Below are 17,321 nucleotides of genomic sequence, written 5' to 3'. Positions count from 1 at the left end.
TAAAAATATATATACACACTTTTTTCTTTTTACACACACACACACACACACACACACACACACACACACACACACACACACACACACACAGTCCGTCGACACGTTTGTAGTGACTGTAACCCTGAGTGCTGCAGGCTTGTGTCTTGTGGTTTGATGAGCACACAGTTAGTCCTGTGCTGCAGAGAACCCAAGATAATTGTTTTCTCGTCATTGCGTTCCACAGGTGAATGTTCTGAATATCCTACAAAATCACCTTCTGAAAAACTACATGTGTTGTGGAACGCAAACTGAGTTGTAATAATCAAGGCTAGTTCTGTACTGTTAGACAAATTCTGTGTGTAAGCAGCCTTGTTCTGAATTCTCTCTCTTTTTTTTTTTTTTTGTTTAGTAGATGTGTTACACGTTACTGGTAAGTTTCATTACCATGTCACAATTGGTACTGTAGCTAAATTATCTGAATATGTATAAACACTTCTTGATGTAGCTTTTTTTATTACTTTAGCATTTACTAATTTAGTGTGGAGAAGTGCAGTGGAAATAAACCACTGAGATTCTAATCTACATTTTTATAAACAGTACTCTGACAGAGACCTCTTTTATGCTTTATATGGTTAGCCTGACTTTTTAAAACCTAACTCTGGGGTATGTTTTTTTTTTTTTGTTTCGCACACAAACGCATGCAGGGAAAAAATGGGGGCACAGAGAAGCCAAACTTGCCATGCCATTTTAAGGAATGTTAATATCTATATGCCCTAATTTCATCCCGATAAATTGCACTTGTAACTAATGATCGGCACAAAATTGTTGTTTAGATTGACATTCATAAAAAGAAACCAAACCCTCAAAATAGCCAGTTAAGTGGGTTATAAATGTGTTCATGAATCTCTGGTAATGAGATACTGCAGGCATGGGTTCACTAATACACAAGATAACGTGCCATTGTTTGTGGACTCTTCTGCAGAACTGCAAGAACCTTCTTTTCTCCCCCCATGCTCCCAATACAAGTGGGACTCTCAATCAGACTGTAATCTGTAGTAGTTGAGTAATGGGGACAGTGCTTCCTAAAAGAAATCAGAGACAGTGCTGCTGCAGCAACTCTAGGTTACTACCATAACACTGGCCCATTGCTTAAAGGTGGTGAATCTTTTGCATAAATAATGCTTCCTAGTTCTTGAATGGAAGGTGCTAGAACATTCCAAAGTGCTTTGTCAACATTTAAAATATAAGGCTTCAGGCACCTCTGGGAGTATTATAGGTAGAAGGGACACCCAACTTTAACTCTTTGCAGTCTTCCATAAGTTCCCCCTTCTCTGTCTCACCAAACAGAATCTGTTTCTTTCTTCTAAAAGCCTTTCATGGCCAATACCGACCCTATTACAGTCTCTCATTTGCTATTGAGACATTGACTCCTGCCTTGGATTGGCCTCCATTGTCCTCTCGTTAACTTTCCAAGCAAGTACTTTCATGCTTTGCCCTCTGGTGCTCCTCGTGGTTGGGAGGGGCTTGCTGTAAACATCAGGATAATAACCTCATTATCCTCCTTAAAACTCTCCTTTGCTGTGATGCCTACAAAAAATGGCCAGGCCACTGGTATGCCAAGACTAGTGCTTACCATGATGACCAGTATTGTTTCCTTGTTCTCCCCCGTCTATATCCATCTCTTGTCTTGTCTTCTACTTAAATTGTAAGCTTTTGTTCTTTTCATACAGTGCCTAGCACAACTCACTCCATGACATGACTTCTATATAAATAGCTGTCAAGGTGGCTAACACTTTCCATTATAAATTATTTTCAGTAGTTTAAACTTTACCAAATTATAAGCATTCAGGTTGTAGATTTCTATGCTGAGTGTTTTGCCCATGTTTGAAAAACTTCTTACAACTGTTTCACTGAGAAGCTCTGCTACCTCCATGTGTTGAAGCAGGAATCATCCTGCTCTCAGGCAAATGGTCTTTACTGAAAATCCACACATTTGGCCTCTGAAAATTCAGTTTGCACAAGGTAAGTTGAGGTTTGTTAGAGGCTGGCAGCAGTGTTCAATTGGTACTGAGCATGCTCCTTCCCTGCCTGTAGCAGCAAAGCAGGACTTGCCTTGGAATTGCTGCTCCTGGCAACTAGACTGAACGGAGGGAGAATGTTTGTTTGCATTTCTGTCTTTCCCCCCTATTGATGTCTGGGCAGTGAGGAGGAAGCAATCTAACTCCCCTGCAATGGGGCAGATGGTAAAAGGGTTTATAATTACTTGAAAACACTCCTTTCCAGAAACTGGAATGGTACCCAAGATTCTTCAATCTCATTACTCCGCTGTCAGCAAATAGCAGTGAAATCCAAGGTCAGCTAGTGTACCTCATCCCCTACCAGTGGTGGCTCACAGAGGCTGATAGCTAACTCCTCCCCATTACTGTTAAAAAGAACCTTAAGGCTGAGCTTTCAAGAGTTAGGAAATGTCAAAATTCAAGTTGCCCCTAAAACCATATTTTGGCCTTCAAGTGAAAGGTCAGTGGTGTGGACCTCAAGGGACAACTCTGCTGATGACCCATGTGGGTCACTGTAGCTCCATCTTGTGGAACTTAGATTTTTAGTAAACCTAAAATTAACTTAAAAAAACATTTAAAGAATAGCAAGGGTGCAAAGTTGAGCTTTCAAGAGTCAGCAGTGCAGAACTGAGGTTGCCTATGCACCTTTACTTGGCATATATGAATTATGCTAACCTGCAACCATGTAACTAAAGACTACTAACTTTGCAACCTTAATGTTTTAGTATCCTTTTTTGACAGCTAAAGGAAAGGCATTTGGTCAAGTTCCCAAAGAACATCTGTCACAACTAGGAATAAATGTAGCTCTTGTGGCCCTCATCCTATACTATATCTATGAGACAATGCTGCATGTTTGAATATGGATCATAGGCCCCTAGACTGTCCTCTGTATTTTGCTAGGCAACTAGTTTGAGAGTTTTCTCCCTGTGAGATTGAAGGTAAAGATTGGACCTGGTATCACTTTATCAAAGCAGCAGCAGCAATGGTGCTAAAGATCAGTGGGACAGTGGTGGAGCTAATAATTTGTAAAATAAAGCCCCTGTCACAATGAAACAACTGTAGATGAGTAATGTGCCTGTCAGTTGTAGGTCACAAGTGAACAAGTAAGCTTTTATTTAAAACAAAAAGACAGCTGTATGAGCTTGGCACATTCTCTGGCTCTGGAAATTAGATGTTTTAAGACATTGGAAGATCAGTTTCTCTTTAACTTGCCAAGATGAAACGCAGAATGCTGTAGCTCCCCTATAGCACACCTGAAATGCAGACCCTAACCTCTGCTCTAGGTGAATGTGACCTTCACTACATACTGCCACATGTAGTATGTTGTGGTTGATTAGCATCTCAGTCCAGGAGCAGGACCCTTGGTGACATGGGGCACTCGGTTTCCGTGCATTTGTAGGGTATCCTTAGTTTACTCCTATACACGTACTGACATTGAACGTGGCTCCATTCCCCCAATCAATCATCCTTCACTGGCACCTCATAGTGGCATTTAACTAAAGTACAGATTCTGTTTAAACCATGCTGCCATAGGTACCAGTAATTTAATGCTGAGAAACAAATTCCATTAAACTCTTACAATCCACTTGCACCCCCTCTAATCACTTAACATAAGAAACAATGTCAGTTGAACAACTGTGATTCAGTTAATGTTTGATATGGTCTGGGTTGTAATTTACACCATTAGAGAACTAGGCACATCAGGTTGAGTAAGCAGGAAAGAGGAAGATAACATACCATCTTTCCTTGTATGCTAAAAGCACATGTTAAAAGTTATGTCTCATTAGAACCCTTTTCTCCCTTCCCCCCCCTTTAAAAAAAAAAGTCATTGTTCTAATGCAGAAAAATAGCACAGCCATTCAAATACCAAAGCCTAGAATTAGAGCAAAGAAAGCACCAGGCAATAACAGTGTTTATATTAAACGTTTTCCAGTAGTTTTAGAGATTTGGTTACTGTTGCATCACTTTCAATGAGATAAAAATGACAATCTGCAATACAACACATGCCTTAGTGAAACAATAGGATGTGATTATAGGACACAGTTTTTAAATAGAGAACAAAAAACATAGCATGGTCTCTGCATTTATGTAGCTCAGTGATATTTACTTTGTGCTATTGTACTTTGTGTATATGATTTACAAGTCTCTAAACCCAAATTTTTTTTTAAAAGAAATCAGTACCTCTTGCTTTGAGCAAACTTTAAAGTTTGTACTAGAAGGAAAACCTCCTTTGTTACAAGTGCAAAATAAATCTTATATATTCCTTCAGATTAAATATCGTCAAGTGAATGATTTTTCCAATGAGAGGATTTGTACCTAAAACTTCTGATAAGTTGCTTGGTAAGTACCAGGCACATAAAGCAGAGGATAAGCAAGTTTGTCTTTTAAGCAAACAACTGCTTTTCAATATGCAGTGTAAGTTCAAAATCTAGAGGCAGTTTTTCCGCTTAAAAATATAATGGTGATCTGGGCTAATTCCTCTTAACTGCCTTTTAATTAAAAAAAAGACTTGATTGGAGGAAAAAAACAAAACGAAATTTCAAAGCCAGAAAGTACCCCATAAACTCTAGAAACAATCAAGGTAATACAGGATCTCCGTAGGCACAATCTTCTTCAATAGCGAGATTGTACTCAGCTCCTTTTCCACCTTTATATGCACTTGTCACAATCCTCAGCCAGCCCAGTTCACCCTATAGTAAATTAATTTTCATTAGTATTGGCAAAAGGTTTATAAATTAGTAACAAAGTAACTTGTCTCATAAGCAGTGTACTTTGGGCAGAGCAAGGGTGACTAGAGGTGAAGGCAGATACCTGCAAAGGGTTTGAGTGGGATTCACAAAACAAGCATATTTGAAAGTGTGGTTCTCTGGTGAACTCATTTGTTTCCAGCCAGGAATCTATTTCCATATCCTACTCTCCATCGCCAAATGGGTTTGACTTATGGTTCCAATTGCTATTTACCACTGGCTTCAATGGGAGTTGCCTAGACATAGGAGGGCAGCATTAGGATTTTACGGAGTTGACACCGCACCGAGGCTGGCCTGCTCTTATTGCCTTATGTGTTGTTCTTTGTTGCAGGGCAGCATTCCATTCCATTCAGATTTTTTTCCTAGTTGTCAGCTGCATTAAAAATCATAGATTGAGAAAACTCCTATGGCTAAGAGGGAGACTTAGTTTTTTTATGAACAAGCTACTTGTACAGCTCGTAATACAGACATTTCTGGAGTTTTTAAAAATGTGCATTTCATTTTGCAATCTCTCTTCCTTACCCATGGTTCACCCCAGGAGTTACGGACAATCCAGTATTCAATTCCGTTTTCCACACCCCAGCCAGCCACAGATACAATGTGATTCACCACGGCTGAGGGGTCGTATTCAGCGTAAAGTCCTCCAGTGTACGCATCCAGCTGTGCAGTAGCCATTATGCCACAACTGTAACAAGCAAAGAGAGCTTCATTCAAAAATATTTTTTATAGCAGGCTAAAGGAGAACAGGGTCCATCACCCGCTCTCATTTCAAATCAAAAGTTCTTAAGTGGATCTATAGATCATAAGATCTTGTGCAAAAGTTTAGCACATTTCAGTCTTCAGAGGCTAAGGCCTGTTCTGGTGAAGAAGCGCTGAATGAGCTACATAAGGAGGCTCTGCAAGTTTCCTGGGATAAACTGAAAACAACTTTAATAAAAATTAACAGGATAACTCTTACCCTGTAATACGGTCTTTACCTGATTGGACCATTGGCATAGATTTCTGCCATCATTTTTTCTCTCCCACTGACAGAGCCATAGTCAGCAATTTTCCAGAGCGTGTAGTTCTTTATCACGTGGCATTCCCCAAAGGTAACACATGTTCCACACTGGTTAAACTTCTTACATGCTATAAAGAAGCAGTGACATTAGATTACCATTGCAAGCTAGTGTTTCTTCTTACGGTTAATTATTCAAATGAAATATAATTAATGGTAGACTTGAATTCCATTTTGGGGTCCATAATTATAAGATTAAATATAGCAGAGAAAACTGCTTGTTTCTTCAGGTTAAATAAAGCTGCAAGTTCAGATTGCTAATTAAGGCAGTCTCCACAGTCAATAATAATTCAATGATATGCGCTCTTTATCTGTGACAGCCTTCAAACATGCTTTTCAATCGTAGGTTATAAAAACTACTTCCTGATAAATTTCAGAGTAGCAGCCGTGTTAGTCTGTATCCGCAAAAAGAAAAGGAGGATTTGTGGCACCTTAGAGACTAACCAATTTATTTGAGCATAAGCTTTCGTGAGCTACAGCTCACTTCATCGGATGCATGCCGTGGAAAATACAGTGGGGAAATTTATATACATAGAGCTCTCCCCACTGTATTCTCCACTGAATGCATCCGATGAAGTGAGCTGTAGCTCACGAAAGCTCATGCTCCAATAAATTGGTTAGTCTCTAAGGTGCCACAAGTCCTCCTTTTCTTTTTACTTCCTGATACGTGTCTCGGTATGCAAATAATTAAACTGCTTCTGTGGAGCTATAGAAACAATTCAAGGGATTTGTTTGCAAGTAAGTAGAACAGACTGAAGATCTGCCTGGTAACTTAAGATGACACTTCTAAATATTACTGCATGGAAGCACCGATGCACATCAGTGACTAGCGAGTTCAAATTAGCAGTCTGGATGGTGGATGCTTGTTCAGACATGCTGGTAACACACTATGCTGTCTGATTCTCGTGCAAAAATAACCCAAACAGCTACTCTAAGGGAACCTGCTGCTCCTAGGCAGATAGCAGGTGCTTCACTAGCAGCCAGCAGTAGGCAGAAGCAGAAAAAGAAATGGGTGTGTTACATAAATTATATTTATGTTCCTTTAAAGCTAATACCAAACCCTGCCAAATAAGAGTGAGTAGTAGTTAGGAAGGTTTGCAATTTGTTGCCATACTTTGGTCTTTGGCTTGGTAGTTGTTGCAGGTCTCATCTGGAATGCCATGGTCGTGAGCATACATCCAAACACCTGAGTGGTCTCCACCTTCGCAGGACCCTGCGTTGGCACAGTCAATAACATTCTGAACAGAGAGGTAGGCAGAAGGCCAAGCTCCTTTTCTCTTAATATTGATGCGATCTGTGGTAATAACAAAAGAATAAGCAATTGGTGCTTGTTATTTTTACTGTTTGTAGGTCATTTTGGGCCAAATGTTTCGGCTACGTCTCTTAGTTGCATCTGTTAAATATCTGCAGACAGCTGTGGATACAAAAGCCTACAGTATGCCAACAGAATGGCTAGGTGCACACACCATGACCCAATCTGAGTGGGCACAATGATGGCGTCTGTGTGTTTTGCAGATGCAGCTAACATTTTCCATTCCAAGTTTGGCTTCAGGAGCAGATATATTTGGATGAACATGTTTCATTTCAGTCGTTAATTAGGTAAATCCTAACATCTACCAATTATGAAAGCACTCAGGTGTAACTAACAATAATACCTGGCTCTTCTATGCCATATTTCATCTACAGATCTCAAAGCCCTTTACAAAGCTTGAAAGCATGACTATCCCTCTTTTACAGATAAAGGAAAAAGAGAGGTCGAGTGATTTGCCCCAGGTCACCCAGCAGGTCAGGGGTATGTATGGCTGGCTGTAGATCCCAGGTCCACTAGATGTTCTGCTAAGCTCTGAAATCTCAAATCTGCATAGATTTAGGCAGCAAAGAGACCAAGGGCCAAATTTTCTGACAGTTTATGCCCAATTGTACTTCCTTGGTTTACTCTTACTTGCTCTTCCACCTCTTTGCTTTCTCTGCCCTCCCACTTGTTTGTGTACTTAGACTGAATTCTTTTGGGACAGGGACTTTATAATAAGCATTTGTACAAAGCTTACTACGATGGGGCCATGATCCTAACTGGAACTCTTGGGTAATGCTTCTACCCCAATCATAATGATAATTAATTCTTCTCAGAGGTCTGAGAAGAGCTTTTTATGAAATGTAGCCACTCTTACTGCTTCAATTGAGGCCTGAGAAAACTTCCACTCTACTTCCCTGGTCCTCCAGTGAAAGCAAGGAAGCAGGGATTTGACATCCCTTCTATTACTAAAGTTAAGGAATTTTGATAAGTTTGATTTTGTTTTAATGTCCTGGGCACCTTTATTTTTTTTCTCAAAACTATAAACAGGCCAATCAGAAACTTCAGTTGTGTTTACACTGAAGTCCAGCTCCCTGATATACATGATCACCAAGCCCTGCCTGGCTATCTGCATTTTTGGATTAATTAAAAACCTGGTTCTTCATAACTCCATCTTTGTCCCTGACTAAAAGAAAAGGAGAACTTGTGGCACCTTAGAGACTAACCAATTTATTTGAGCATGAGCTTTCGTGAGCTACAGCTCACTTCATCGGATGCATGATCCTGTCCCTGACTAGTTTCCCCATCAGCCCCTACTGCCTCCAACCTAGTCTCTATTCTGCATCTCCACCCCAGACACTGTTTATGTATTATATCTATCCAAATTGACAGATAAGCTCTGCAGGCATCTGCATGTGTTTTGCAGAGGGCCATGTACACTGGCAATGAAACCTGTACCTGTTTCCCTGAGTGACGGGTAGTGAAATCTCATCCCTGTGAGACTTCCCCTGCTTCAGTATGTCCGCTCAACCTGTATAACGTGCTCCCAGCCCCATGTGCATCTGTCCCACTGAAGACGCAACAGAGAAACTCCTCCACCCAAAGCTAAACTCCAGCTGAGCTGCTTCCCCCGCCCAAAAAAGGGAAGTCACAGTTGTATCTCGGTCTTCACTGTATTGTTAGAATAACTTATCTACCTACTTCTCAGGCCCCAGAAAGCCAGAATGGTGACTGAATGGAAGGGGGAGAAGAGAACTGTACAGTGAAGGAAGTGCGACATCCCCACCCCACAAGCAATGTCCATTCTGCTACACGTGTATTCATCACTCCAATTTTTCCTTTTTAATCTGTGTATAATTCTAAATGAGGGCGGACACCCCTACCACGATGGTATATTCCACCAGCAAAAAAAAAAATTCCCCTCCTCAGCTGCCATTTGGGGAATTCCTAAAGCACCTGCTACCACCAAAACCACCTTCATTTTAGACTCTTCCTTCCCCCTCCCCCTGCCTCTGTGTGTCTTATGTAGGACAGGTACCTTGGCTCAGATAACCAAAGCTACTTAGGAGTTAGGCCCTTAGTCTTGTGCAGTGACGTCCCTTAATAGTGCTGATAATCCTGCAATTCGAAGATACCCATCGTCAGGGGGTTCAGAGTGTTGGGGGATCCTGGAAACGGACTGACTGGCAAAAAAGCAACACCCAATAACAACAGATACCCAGTAACAAATACCTGCTAAGGCACTGGTGCTGCCATGAGCCCAACAAGACCCACAGTACTGAGGAATGTGCTGGTTCCGGGTGGTACTAGCAAAATTGGTCCCATTTACATTTCGCCAGTCCCAGCTCGGGGGCAGTTTTGCGATGTCCAGGTACTCATGAGGTCGAGGGTAGGTTCTATATGGAAACAAAGTAGTAGGAGAGGATTTTTATATTTTCAGAGAGAGAGAAAAGGGGGGGAAAAAAAAATCTTCCAGTCTCAATATGATGTGTGAGAATTTCCAGCCTAGCTTGAGATCACATGACAGCGCTAGCCACCATGACCTTTAATGCTCTTCTATATATGGGCTGGTGACTAGTGTTAACTCACAGAAACAGCTCCCAGGTAGGCAGTGGGGATTAAGAAATGAGAGGCCTGGCCACTGCAGCAGGTCACAGGAGTTCGCATGAAACAATCCAGGCTTCACGCTGTTTTCTATCTACTCTCAAAACTAAGAGGATGGGTTTAGTGTTCCCCCTCTGCATCACTCAGGAGTCCCCTATCAAGGAATAATTTAGCAGCGGGGCAAATCCCTGTCTCCCCGCCAGCGATCACCCTGTGCCCACAGTATTTAGGCACCAAATTCCCTCTGAGGAGTTGGGCCCTGGCCATTTGCCCCCTAGAGAAGCAGAGAATCTTTGGCCCTGCTGCTGAAACTGGGGCCAATTGCAAACACCCCGTTTCCCCGCCTCCCTAGGGGACGGTGAGGAGCGTGGATGTTATCGAAACGAATTGGTCCGGGCGGCGCAGGTCTGTGCAGTTAGGAGGGGCCACTGCGGGTCGGGAAGGGGCAGGGGCAGGGCAAAGCCCGAGGGTGCAGGCGGGGTACAGGAAGGAGAGGCTGCGACGGCCTCGGCATCCCGTGAACAGTGACAGTCCGGGATTTCAGCCCCAGCTGATTCCTCCCTGCACGCCGCCACCCTGGCCCCGCAGGCTCCGGCCGGCAGCTGGGCTCTGCCTGCCTGGCTCGGGAAGCGCGTGAGAGGCTGACCGGGGCTTCTCCCGAGTCCCGGGCCCCGGTCTCCCTGCAGCAAGGAGCCGCCCCGCCTAGGGTGACCAGCTGTCCCCATGGTATAGGGACAGTCCCGATTTGTGGGTCTTTTTCTTATACAGGCTCCTCTTACCCCCGGGATTTTTCACATCTGCTGCCTGGTCCCTCTACGCCCCTCGCCCGGCCAGCGGCCCGGGAGTAGCGGCGGCGTTGCTCGTGGCTCCCGCTTCCTCCCACCCGGCCCGGGAGCAGCAGGGGCCCGGCGCCCCGCCGCGGCCGAGCGCTCACCTGAGCCCGGGGGCCTTGCGCGGGGCCGGTTTGTAGCAGTGCTGCCCCTCCCTGAAGTGGAGGCCGGCGTCGGAGGCCGGGCAGAGGCAGCCCCCGAGCAACAGCAGCAGCAGCGGGGGCAGCCTGGGCATGGTCCTGGAGCGGCAGCTGCTTCCTGCGCAGCCGGGCTGGTTCCCCCCCGTCGGCGCCAGCATATAAGGGAAGGCTGCGGCGCCTGAGTCAGCCAGGGGCTGGACTCTGCCAATCCCCAGCGGCGCCCTGGGCTGGGAGGGACGCGAACCCGCCAAGCGGGAGGCGCCGGGCCCGGGGTCCGCCCGCGGGGAATGGGCGGCGAGCGCGTGTCGCAAGAGGGGCCAGGGTCAGCGGCTCCCCTGGGACCGGCTCGGCCCCGCCGCGAATCCCAGCTGTGGACCGCCCCCAGCGGCCCCGCAATCTCGGGTGTGTTCGGTTGCTCAAGCAGGCGCCTTCCTCCTGCGGGAGTTAGAGGCATTTGCAGACAGAGGAATGGGGTCCTGAGCGCTCAGCGGCCTCTTTGCAGCCCGTTCCCCCCTTGCCCTCCCGCCTTCAGTGATTACACTGCGATGGTTTCTCTTAATAAACGTGCAGGAACATCTGGTATCTGCAAAGAAAGTGCCTTCGTGCTATGGTCAGATGTTTTTCAGGCCAGGGTACAAACTTCACTGGGCAGGGCAGTTCCCCCAGGCTGCCTGCAGAAACACTGCGGCCCCTGCCTGTATAAATCCTTAACAATGTTCTTTAAGACGTATTTCCATCAAGGCCCTGATCCTGCCGGAAGTCTGCATGTGCCTAACTTTATGCACTGTGAGTAATCCCATTGAAATCTTTGCAGGAGCCTGGTCCAAACAAGGGTTTGGGGTTTTTTTCAAACTTTTTTTCTGGCGACCCAGTTGAAGAAAATTGTTGATGCCCGTGACCCAAGGGAGCTGAGGATGAGGGGTTCAGGGTGTGGGAGAGGGCTCTGGGCTGGGGGTTGGGGTGCAGGAAAGGGTCAGGGCTCTGGGTGCAGGCTCTGGGGTGGGACCAGGGATGAGGGGTTCAGGGGTGCAGGAAGGGGCTCTGGGTTGCGGGGGCTCAGGGCTGGGGCAGGGGATTGGGGTGCAGATTTTCCTCTGGTGGCTCCTGGTCAGCAGCACAGTGGGGGTGCTAAGGCAGGCTTCCTGCCTGTCCTGGCACCGCAGACCACGCTGTGCCCCAGAAGTGACCAGCAGCACGTCCGGCTCCTAAGTGGAGGTATGCAAGCGGCTCTGCACAGCTCTCGCCCACAGGCACTGTTTCCTCCCACACCCCCGCCCATCTTATGGTTCCTGGCCAATGGGAGTGTGGAGCTGGTGCTTGGGGTGGGGGCAGCACATGGAGCCCCAACCCCCCGCGCCTAGGAGCTGGACCTGCCGCTGGCCGCTTCCAGGGCACAGCACGGTGTCAGAACAGGTAGGAACTAGCCTGCATGAGCCGGGCAGCGCCACCAACAGGACTTGTAATGGTCTGATCGGTGGTGCTGACCAGAGCCGCCGCGACCCACTGCCTTACATTCCACGTCCCAGTACTGCTCTAAACCACAGATGGCATGTCTACATGGCAACAGAAAACCCCAACCCAAACCCCTGTGGCAGCAAGTCTCAGAGCCCAGGTCTGTAGACTCAGGTTCACACTGTGGAACTAAAAATAGCAGTGTAGATGTTCAGCTCAGGCTGGAACTCAGGCTCTGACACCCTCCCCCTGGTCAGGTGCTGGAGCCCAAGCAGGAACAGCTACGGTAATTCCAGCTAAAAACACCCTAGCATAACCCACAAGCCCCAGTCTGTGAAGACAGCCTCTGAGCCTCACAGCTGGCGGTGTGGTTTTGTGCAGTGTAGATATACCTTTAGAGTGCTGACCAAGCTCTGGCTGGGAACAGAAAGCAGAAGCAAAACCAGTTGTGATGCAATTTTTATGCCCATTTCTGACTGTTGTGCAACTTTTGTGTCTCATAACACTTCTTTCTGGAGAATTAAATTAAATTGCACATTTTCCTGGCACACAGTGGTACAAACACAAATGCCTGACAGTTATTTTTCTAAGTGAATGTCATGCATATGAAAAGTGCCATCTTGCCAGCCCCGGAGGCTGAAATCCTCTGCTGAACCATCAAACAGGTACAATGTAGGCTGGCAATGGCAGTGTAAGCTCCCTCCAGTGCACTGATAGGTCTTAACGCTGACCTGGGATGAGCATCTCTGAGGGTTCGGTTTCCATGGTTGTTCAGTGATTGTCCTTTCTGTTAAGCTGACAAACATGAGGGTGAGGGGGAATTGTGGTAGTGGGTTTTCCCCAGTTCTTTGGTGATATGGAAACCTGTCCATTAGGCGCTAGGGGACATGAAATGCACTACACATAAGTCACTAAAGCCATTAGCTAGTTACATTTTTTGGTCATTATCCTCTTGTGCCAGTTTTGATCAACAATGAACTGGTGAGCAAGTTCAGATCCCTGTGCTAGCCGCTCCCCACGTTCAGGCCATGGCAGCTGGGACATTCCGTCCACTCTGCTAGAATTTTCCCAACTCCGCCGGTGTTGCTGTGGGATTAAGATTGACACCTGAGGGCTCAGGCTGGGAGTGACACTTTTTTAAAACTAAAACTGAATTTGAAAATAAATAGCGTCTGCTGCACTTAGCATACGGAGACAAGGCAACCGATGCGATGCTCCCAACACAAAGGTTTGTGATACACATGCATGAGGACAAATGCTTTGAAAAGATGACACATTCCAGGTGAAAGGCCCCCTCATGTATGAAAAGATGCAGGAGATGCTTGGAAGCACAGAGCTACACAACAACACATTGGTAAGCTGTGGCCAGAGGCTGAATGACCACAGGCATGGCCATTTTTGTTAGCCATGAGTTTTTAACCTCTCAGGCCTTCCTGTGCTGGTATTTACAGATTTTATATATAGAAATATATCGATGTGGAAAAGTTTCAAAAGCCCTAACGTGACTTAAAAGCCTAATTTCTGTTTTCAAAAGTGCCAGGCAGTCATGAGCCTTAATCCAATTGCAAGCCAATGAAGGCCAGTTTTTTTAAGGGATTTTTGGCATTGCTTGGCTAGGTGGAGCAATGCCTAGCCCCTACGTGGCCTGGTGCCTACTGGAATTTTCAGCCGCAACTTAAGCAGCTCCCTGTGCAGTGCAAGGGGGCAATTAAGTGCCTAAGAAAGGGCTTTTCAAAAGCCAGCAAGCTGAGTGGGGAACCAGCGAATGTAGCCAGGCATGAAATGCCAAGAAGGGGGGAGGGGGGACGAAGAGGGATTTAGGTGCCTAAGTGGCTGAGTTGGTGCATGTGGCTGACATGCCAGAGCTAGGCTCCTCCCTCTGCTCAGGATCCTCAGCTGCAAACACTATCCTCCACCTAGGTCAGGTCAGTCACTTCAGTAGCCCATGCCCTAGCAGCCAGAACACTCTCATATGCACAATACCTCGCTAATGGTTGCCCTATGTTTCACTGTGCCCTGGCTGTCTTTTGTGCAGGTGCTAATGCTGCCTCTGTCCCCTCCTAACAGTGGCCATCATCAGGCCCTCCTGCTGCAGGGTCTGACAGGTGTCAGGTTGCACGCTTGTGATTGGCTCTTCGTGGCAATTCTGCTGTAGGGCCTGCGGGACTTGGGTTTGGGCGACAGCTATGAGCACCTCCTTGGGGTGGCTGCAGCACTTAGGCTGCTTTGAAAATGCCAATTAGCAGAAACTTAGGCATCTAGGGTACTGAGGCACCTGCGGGGTGGGGGAGTAGGTGGTGCGTGAGCTGTAGCTTTGAAAGTGTCAGTGGCAACCACATTAGGCCTTTTGAGGCACCTGAATCCCTTTAAATATCAGGCCCTGAGCTCCTGTGTGCTCATGTCACTTTTGAAAATGGGCCTTAGGCCCCCTAAGTTATTTAGGTGGTTTTGAAAATTTTACCCAGCAGTCATGTAATTTGTGCACCATAAAGAAAATGCCTGTTGCGATCCCAAAATGTGGGTGAAGGTCAGATAGCATTAAAATTGTCCATGAGGCAGCAGGGCCCATCTTACCTGCACAACGCCTAGCCAGTTGATGACTTCATCAAGCCTGATTGAAGAGATGAAATTTTGCAGAAAAAGTAAATGGCTGGTCTTTTAACCTAAACTGTATTGAGAGAGAGAAACTTGGAAAGCAAACATCTTGTGCTTGCAACAAGCAGTTTCGTTTCTGTGTTGAAGCATGACCTATTGCTATACTTTTAGAAGTGGAACACAAGTGGCTTGACTTCAAACGGGTTGTAAACGGCTTTGAAGCTGGCATGTGCGCTGGCCATGCGGAATACTGTTTGTAACAGTCCCAGAAATGGCATTATGGCCCAGCTTGGTTGTGACTAGAATTGGTTACAGGCTGGTGGCCCTTCCGTGCCCTGTAAGTCAAATTATTTGCTGGCCTCAGTCCAGTCTCATCACAATAAAATTCAAATAAATAAATAAATAAATAAATAAGCTCCTTTCCCTCCCCCCAAAAACAAAACACCATCGTAACAGTGAATTCTCTATGCCTGCCTTGTTGGCAGTCTCAGCAAATAAACCAAGGATTAATCAAGCCTTCCAGAGTGTAGTCCACGCCTCTCCCTCCACCTCCTCGCCTCAGTTGTGAGCCAGGCATGCCAAGGATGAGGCCAGAGGGTGTAGCTTGTATGCTGGCACTGACTGCTGCACCCAATTTGTGGCTAGGTACAGAGGTCTCTCCAGGACTGAGAGTCTGTCTCCTTCAGCGAGCACTAAACAGGTTTTAAAAAAGCGAAACGTGCACTTAGTCCTAATGATGACAATGCTGCGGGGGGGGGGAGTCCAAAGAAATTGACTTGTGACTAGGCTGGGGCCCATCTTTATGCCTTGCCCCTATGTAACGCACATTCAAGACAGTGGAAACATGGAGTGGGCTGATACTTTTAAGGTGCAATACAGCGCTCTCCTGCACTTAAACTAAGTCAATAGATTTATAGAGCAGCACCCCTTCAGCCATGTCCCTGCATGCTACAGCTGCTGATCACTTGAAAACATACACTGCTTATCAATGGTAACACATGTACAGCATTGGCAGAGAGCAAATGCCTTAGTGTTATTAAACAGGCCTGAAATTGCCAAGGAATGACAGGGTAAAAACCAGAGTTGTTTGTATAAAGATGGTGCATTACAGAAAAGTGCATTTTAAACAATTCCATATTTGAAGGTATGAAGGTACTTTTTGCCCCCGGCAACAATTTATCTAGGCTGTATTCAGAAGCTGTTAAAAAAGGCAAACGGGTTCAGGTGGTTATCATTAGCGAAAAATATACTAACGATGGATGAATGAGTCTCTGTGAATAATTTATTTTCACATTCTTTGTTCTTTGCTCAGGAATTGTTCTCAAAAAGATTGCGACAATCTTAAATTTGTGGGTTACTCAAAACCATTCTGTCAATTGCATCAGCAACTCATTCTTGGTTGCCACTCATTAGCTAATTGTAATTATTTACAATCCAAACTGTGTAAGTAAATTTCATTGGTCAGGCAATGTTGGTTCTTTGCTCTAACTAGATGACTGATGTAACTAAGCTCCACTTGAGACCTGAATGTGCAATTTGACTGTGCAAATACTCCTATCAGTAGACTTTGAGTTTTTGAATGTTTTCAGGCAGTGAACACAAAATATCATAGAATATCAGGGTTGGAAGGGACCTCAGGAGGTCATCTAATCCAACCCCCTGCTCAAAGCAGGACCAATCCCCAATTTTTTCCCCAGATCCCTAAATAGCCCCCTCAAGGATTGAACTCACAACCCTAGGTTTAGCAGGCCAATGCTCAAACCACTGAGCTATCCCTCACCACAATATATATGGCCAAATTCAAATTTGCTTTCCAATTCAAAGGCAAATTCACAAATAATTGTTCCCTCATTCTTCCAGCTCTAGAAAATACCCATGATGCAGTAGGTGAACATGATAGTCGAGATCAGGGGTGGCCAACCTGTGGCTCCAGAGCCACATGCGGCTCTTTAGAGGTTAATATGTTGTTCCTTGCATAGGCGCCGACTCTGGGGCTGGAGCTACAGATATTAAGTTCCAGTGTGCCAGGGGGAGCTCACTACTCAACCCCCTGCTCTCTGCTCTTCCCCAAGCCCTGCCCCTACTCCCCCCATCCCTCCAAGGCCCATGCCCCTTCCCCCAAGACTGCCATGCGCTCACTGCTTCCCCCTTTCCCCCTCCCACGCCGAGCCACCTGCACATGAGAAACAGCTGATTGTGGCAGGTGCTGACTGGCAGGGCTGCTGGCGCAGGAGGGAGCGGATGGGGCGCTGCTGACGTATTACTGTGGCTCTTTGGCAATATACATCGGTAAATTCTGGCTCCTTCTCAGGCTCACGTTGGCCATCCCTGATCTAGATACAACTTCCTTGTCTGTTAAAACAGAATGGTTAGAATCTCTTCTGCATCTGAAAGATGATGCACTTGTCCCATTCTAAAGAAAACATGAAATGATCTCTTTCTACCTCTCATTGCTATCATGATTAATTACTGGGTGAATTATAATGCTCAGCCATGTGAAGGGTTGATAGGTTGGTCTAGGTGCAAAAGGGTCATTATCCTGGTGCTTGCACATACACATTGTGCTATA

General features: G+C 45.9%; 1 protein-coding gene across 1 annotated transcript; it reads right to left on the bottom strand.

Annotated features, from left to right (window-relative positions):
- Positions 1 to 45: 45 nt before the first annotated feature.
- On the bottom strand, positions 46 to 10,996 carry CTSZ (cathepsin Z). The gene is made up of 6 exons (XM_073309218.1): positions 10,670 to 10,996; positions 9,364 to 9,527; positions 6,955 to 7,134; positions 5,761 to 5,911; positions 5,306 to 5,468; positions 46 to 4,726 (listed from the first exon to the last, which is right to left on the bottom strand). Exons 1-6 carry the CDS (start codon positions 10,861 to 10,863, stop codon positions 4,613 to 4,615), a joined length of 966 nt encoding a protein of 321 aa, XP_073165319.1. The 5' UTR covers positions 10,864 to 10,996; the 3' UTR covers positions 46 to 4,612.
- Positions 10,997 to 17,321: the final 6,325 nt, after the last annotated feature.

Source organism: Lepidochelys kempii, chromosome 13 (genome assembly GCF_965140265.1).
Source record: "Lepidochelys kempii isolate rLepKem1 chromosome 13, rLepKem1.hap2, whole genome shotgun sequence".
NCBI lineage: Eukaryota > Metazoa > Chordata > Testudines > Cheloniidae > Lepidochelys > Lepidochelys kempii.
The sequence above is the reverse complement of the archived record's forward strand: the minus strand, read 5'-3'. Positions and strand labels throughout refer to the sequence as shown.

What these genes read in the sequence shown, in the direction of transcription:
- CTSZ (XM_073309218.1), bottom strand. Translation starts at nt 10,863, where the DNA reads ATGCTGGCGCCGACGGGGGGGAACCAGCCCGGCTGCGCAGGAAGCAGC. An exon ending in CGCAAGGCCCCCGGGCTCAG is followed by an intron (nt 9,528 to 10,669) that starts GTGAGCGCTCGG and finishes GTTTCCATATAG; the next exon opens with AACCTACCCTCGACCTCATG. An exon ending in CAGCACCAGTGCCTTAGCAG is followed by an intron (nt 7,135 to 9,363) that starts GTATTTGTTACT and finishes TTATTACCACAG; the next exon opens with ATCGCATCAATATTAAGAGA.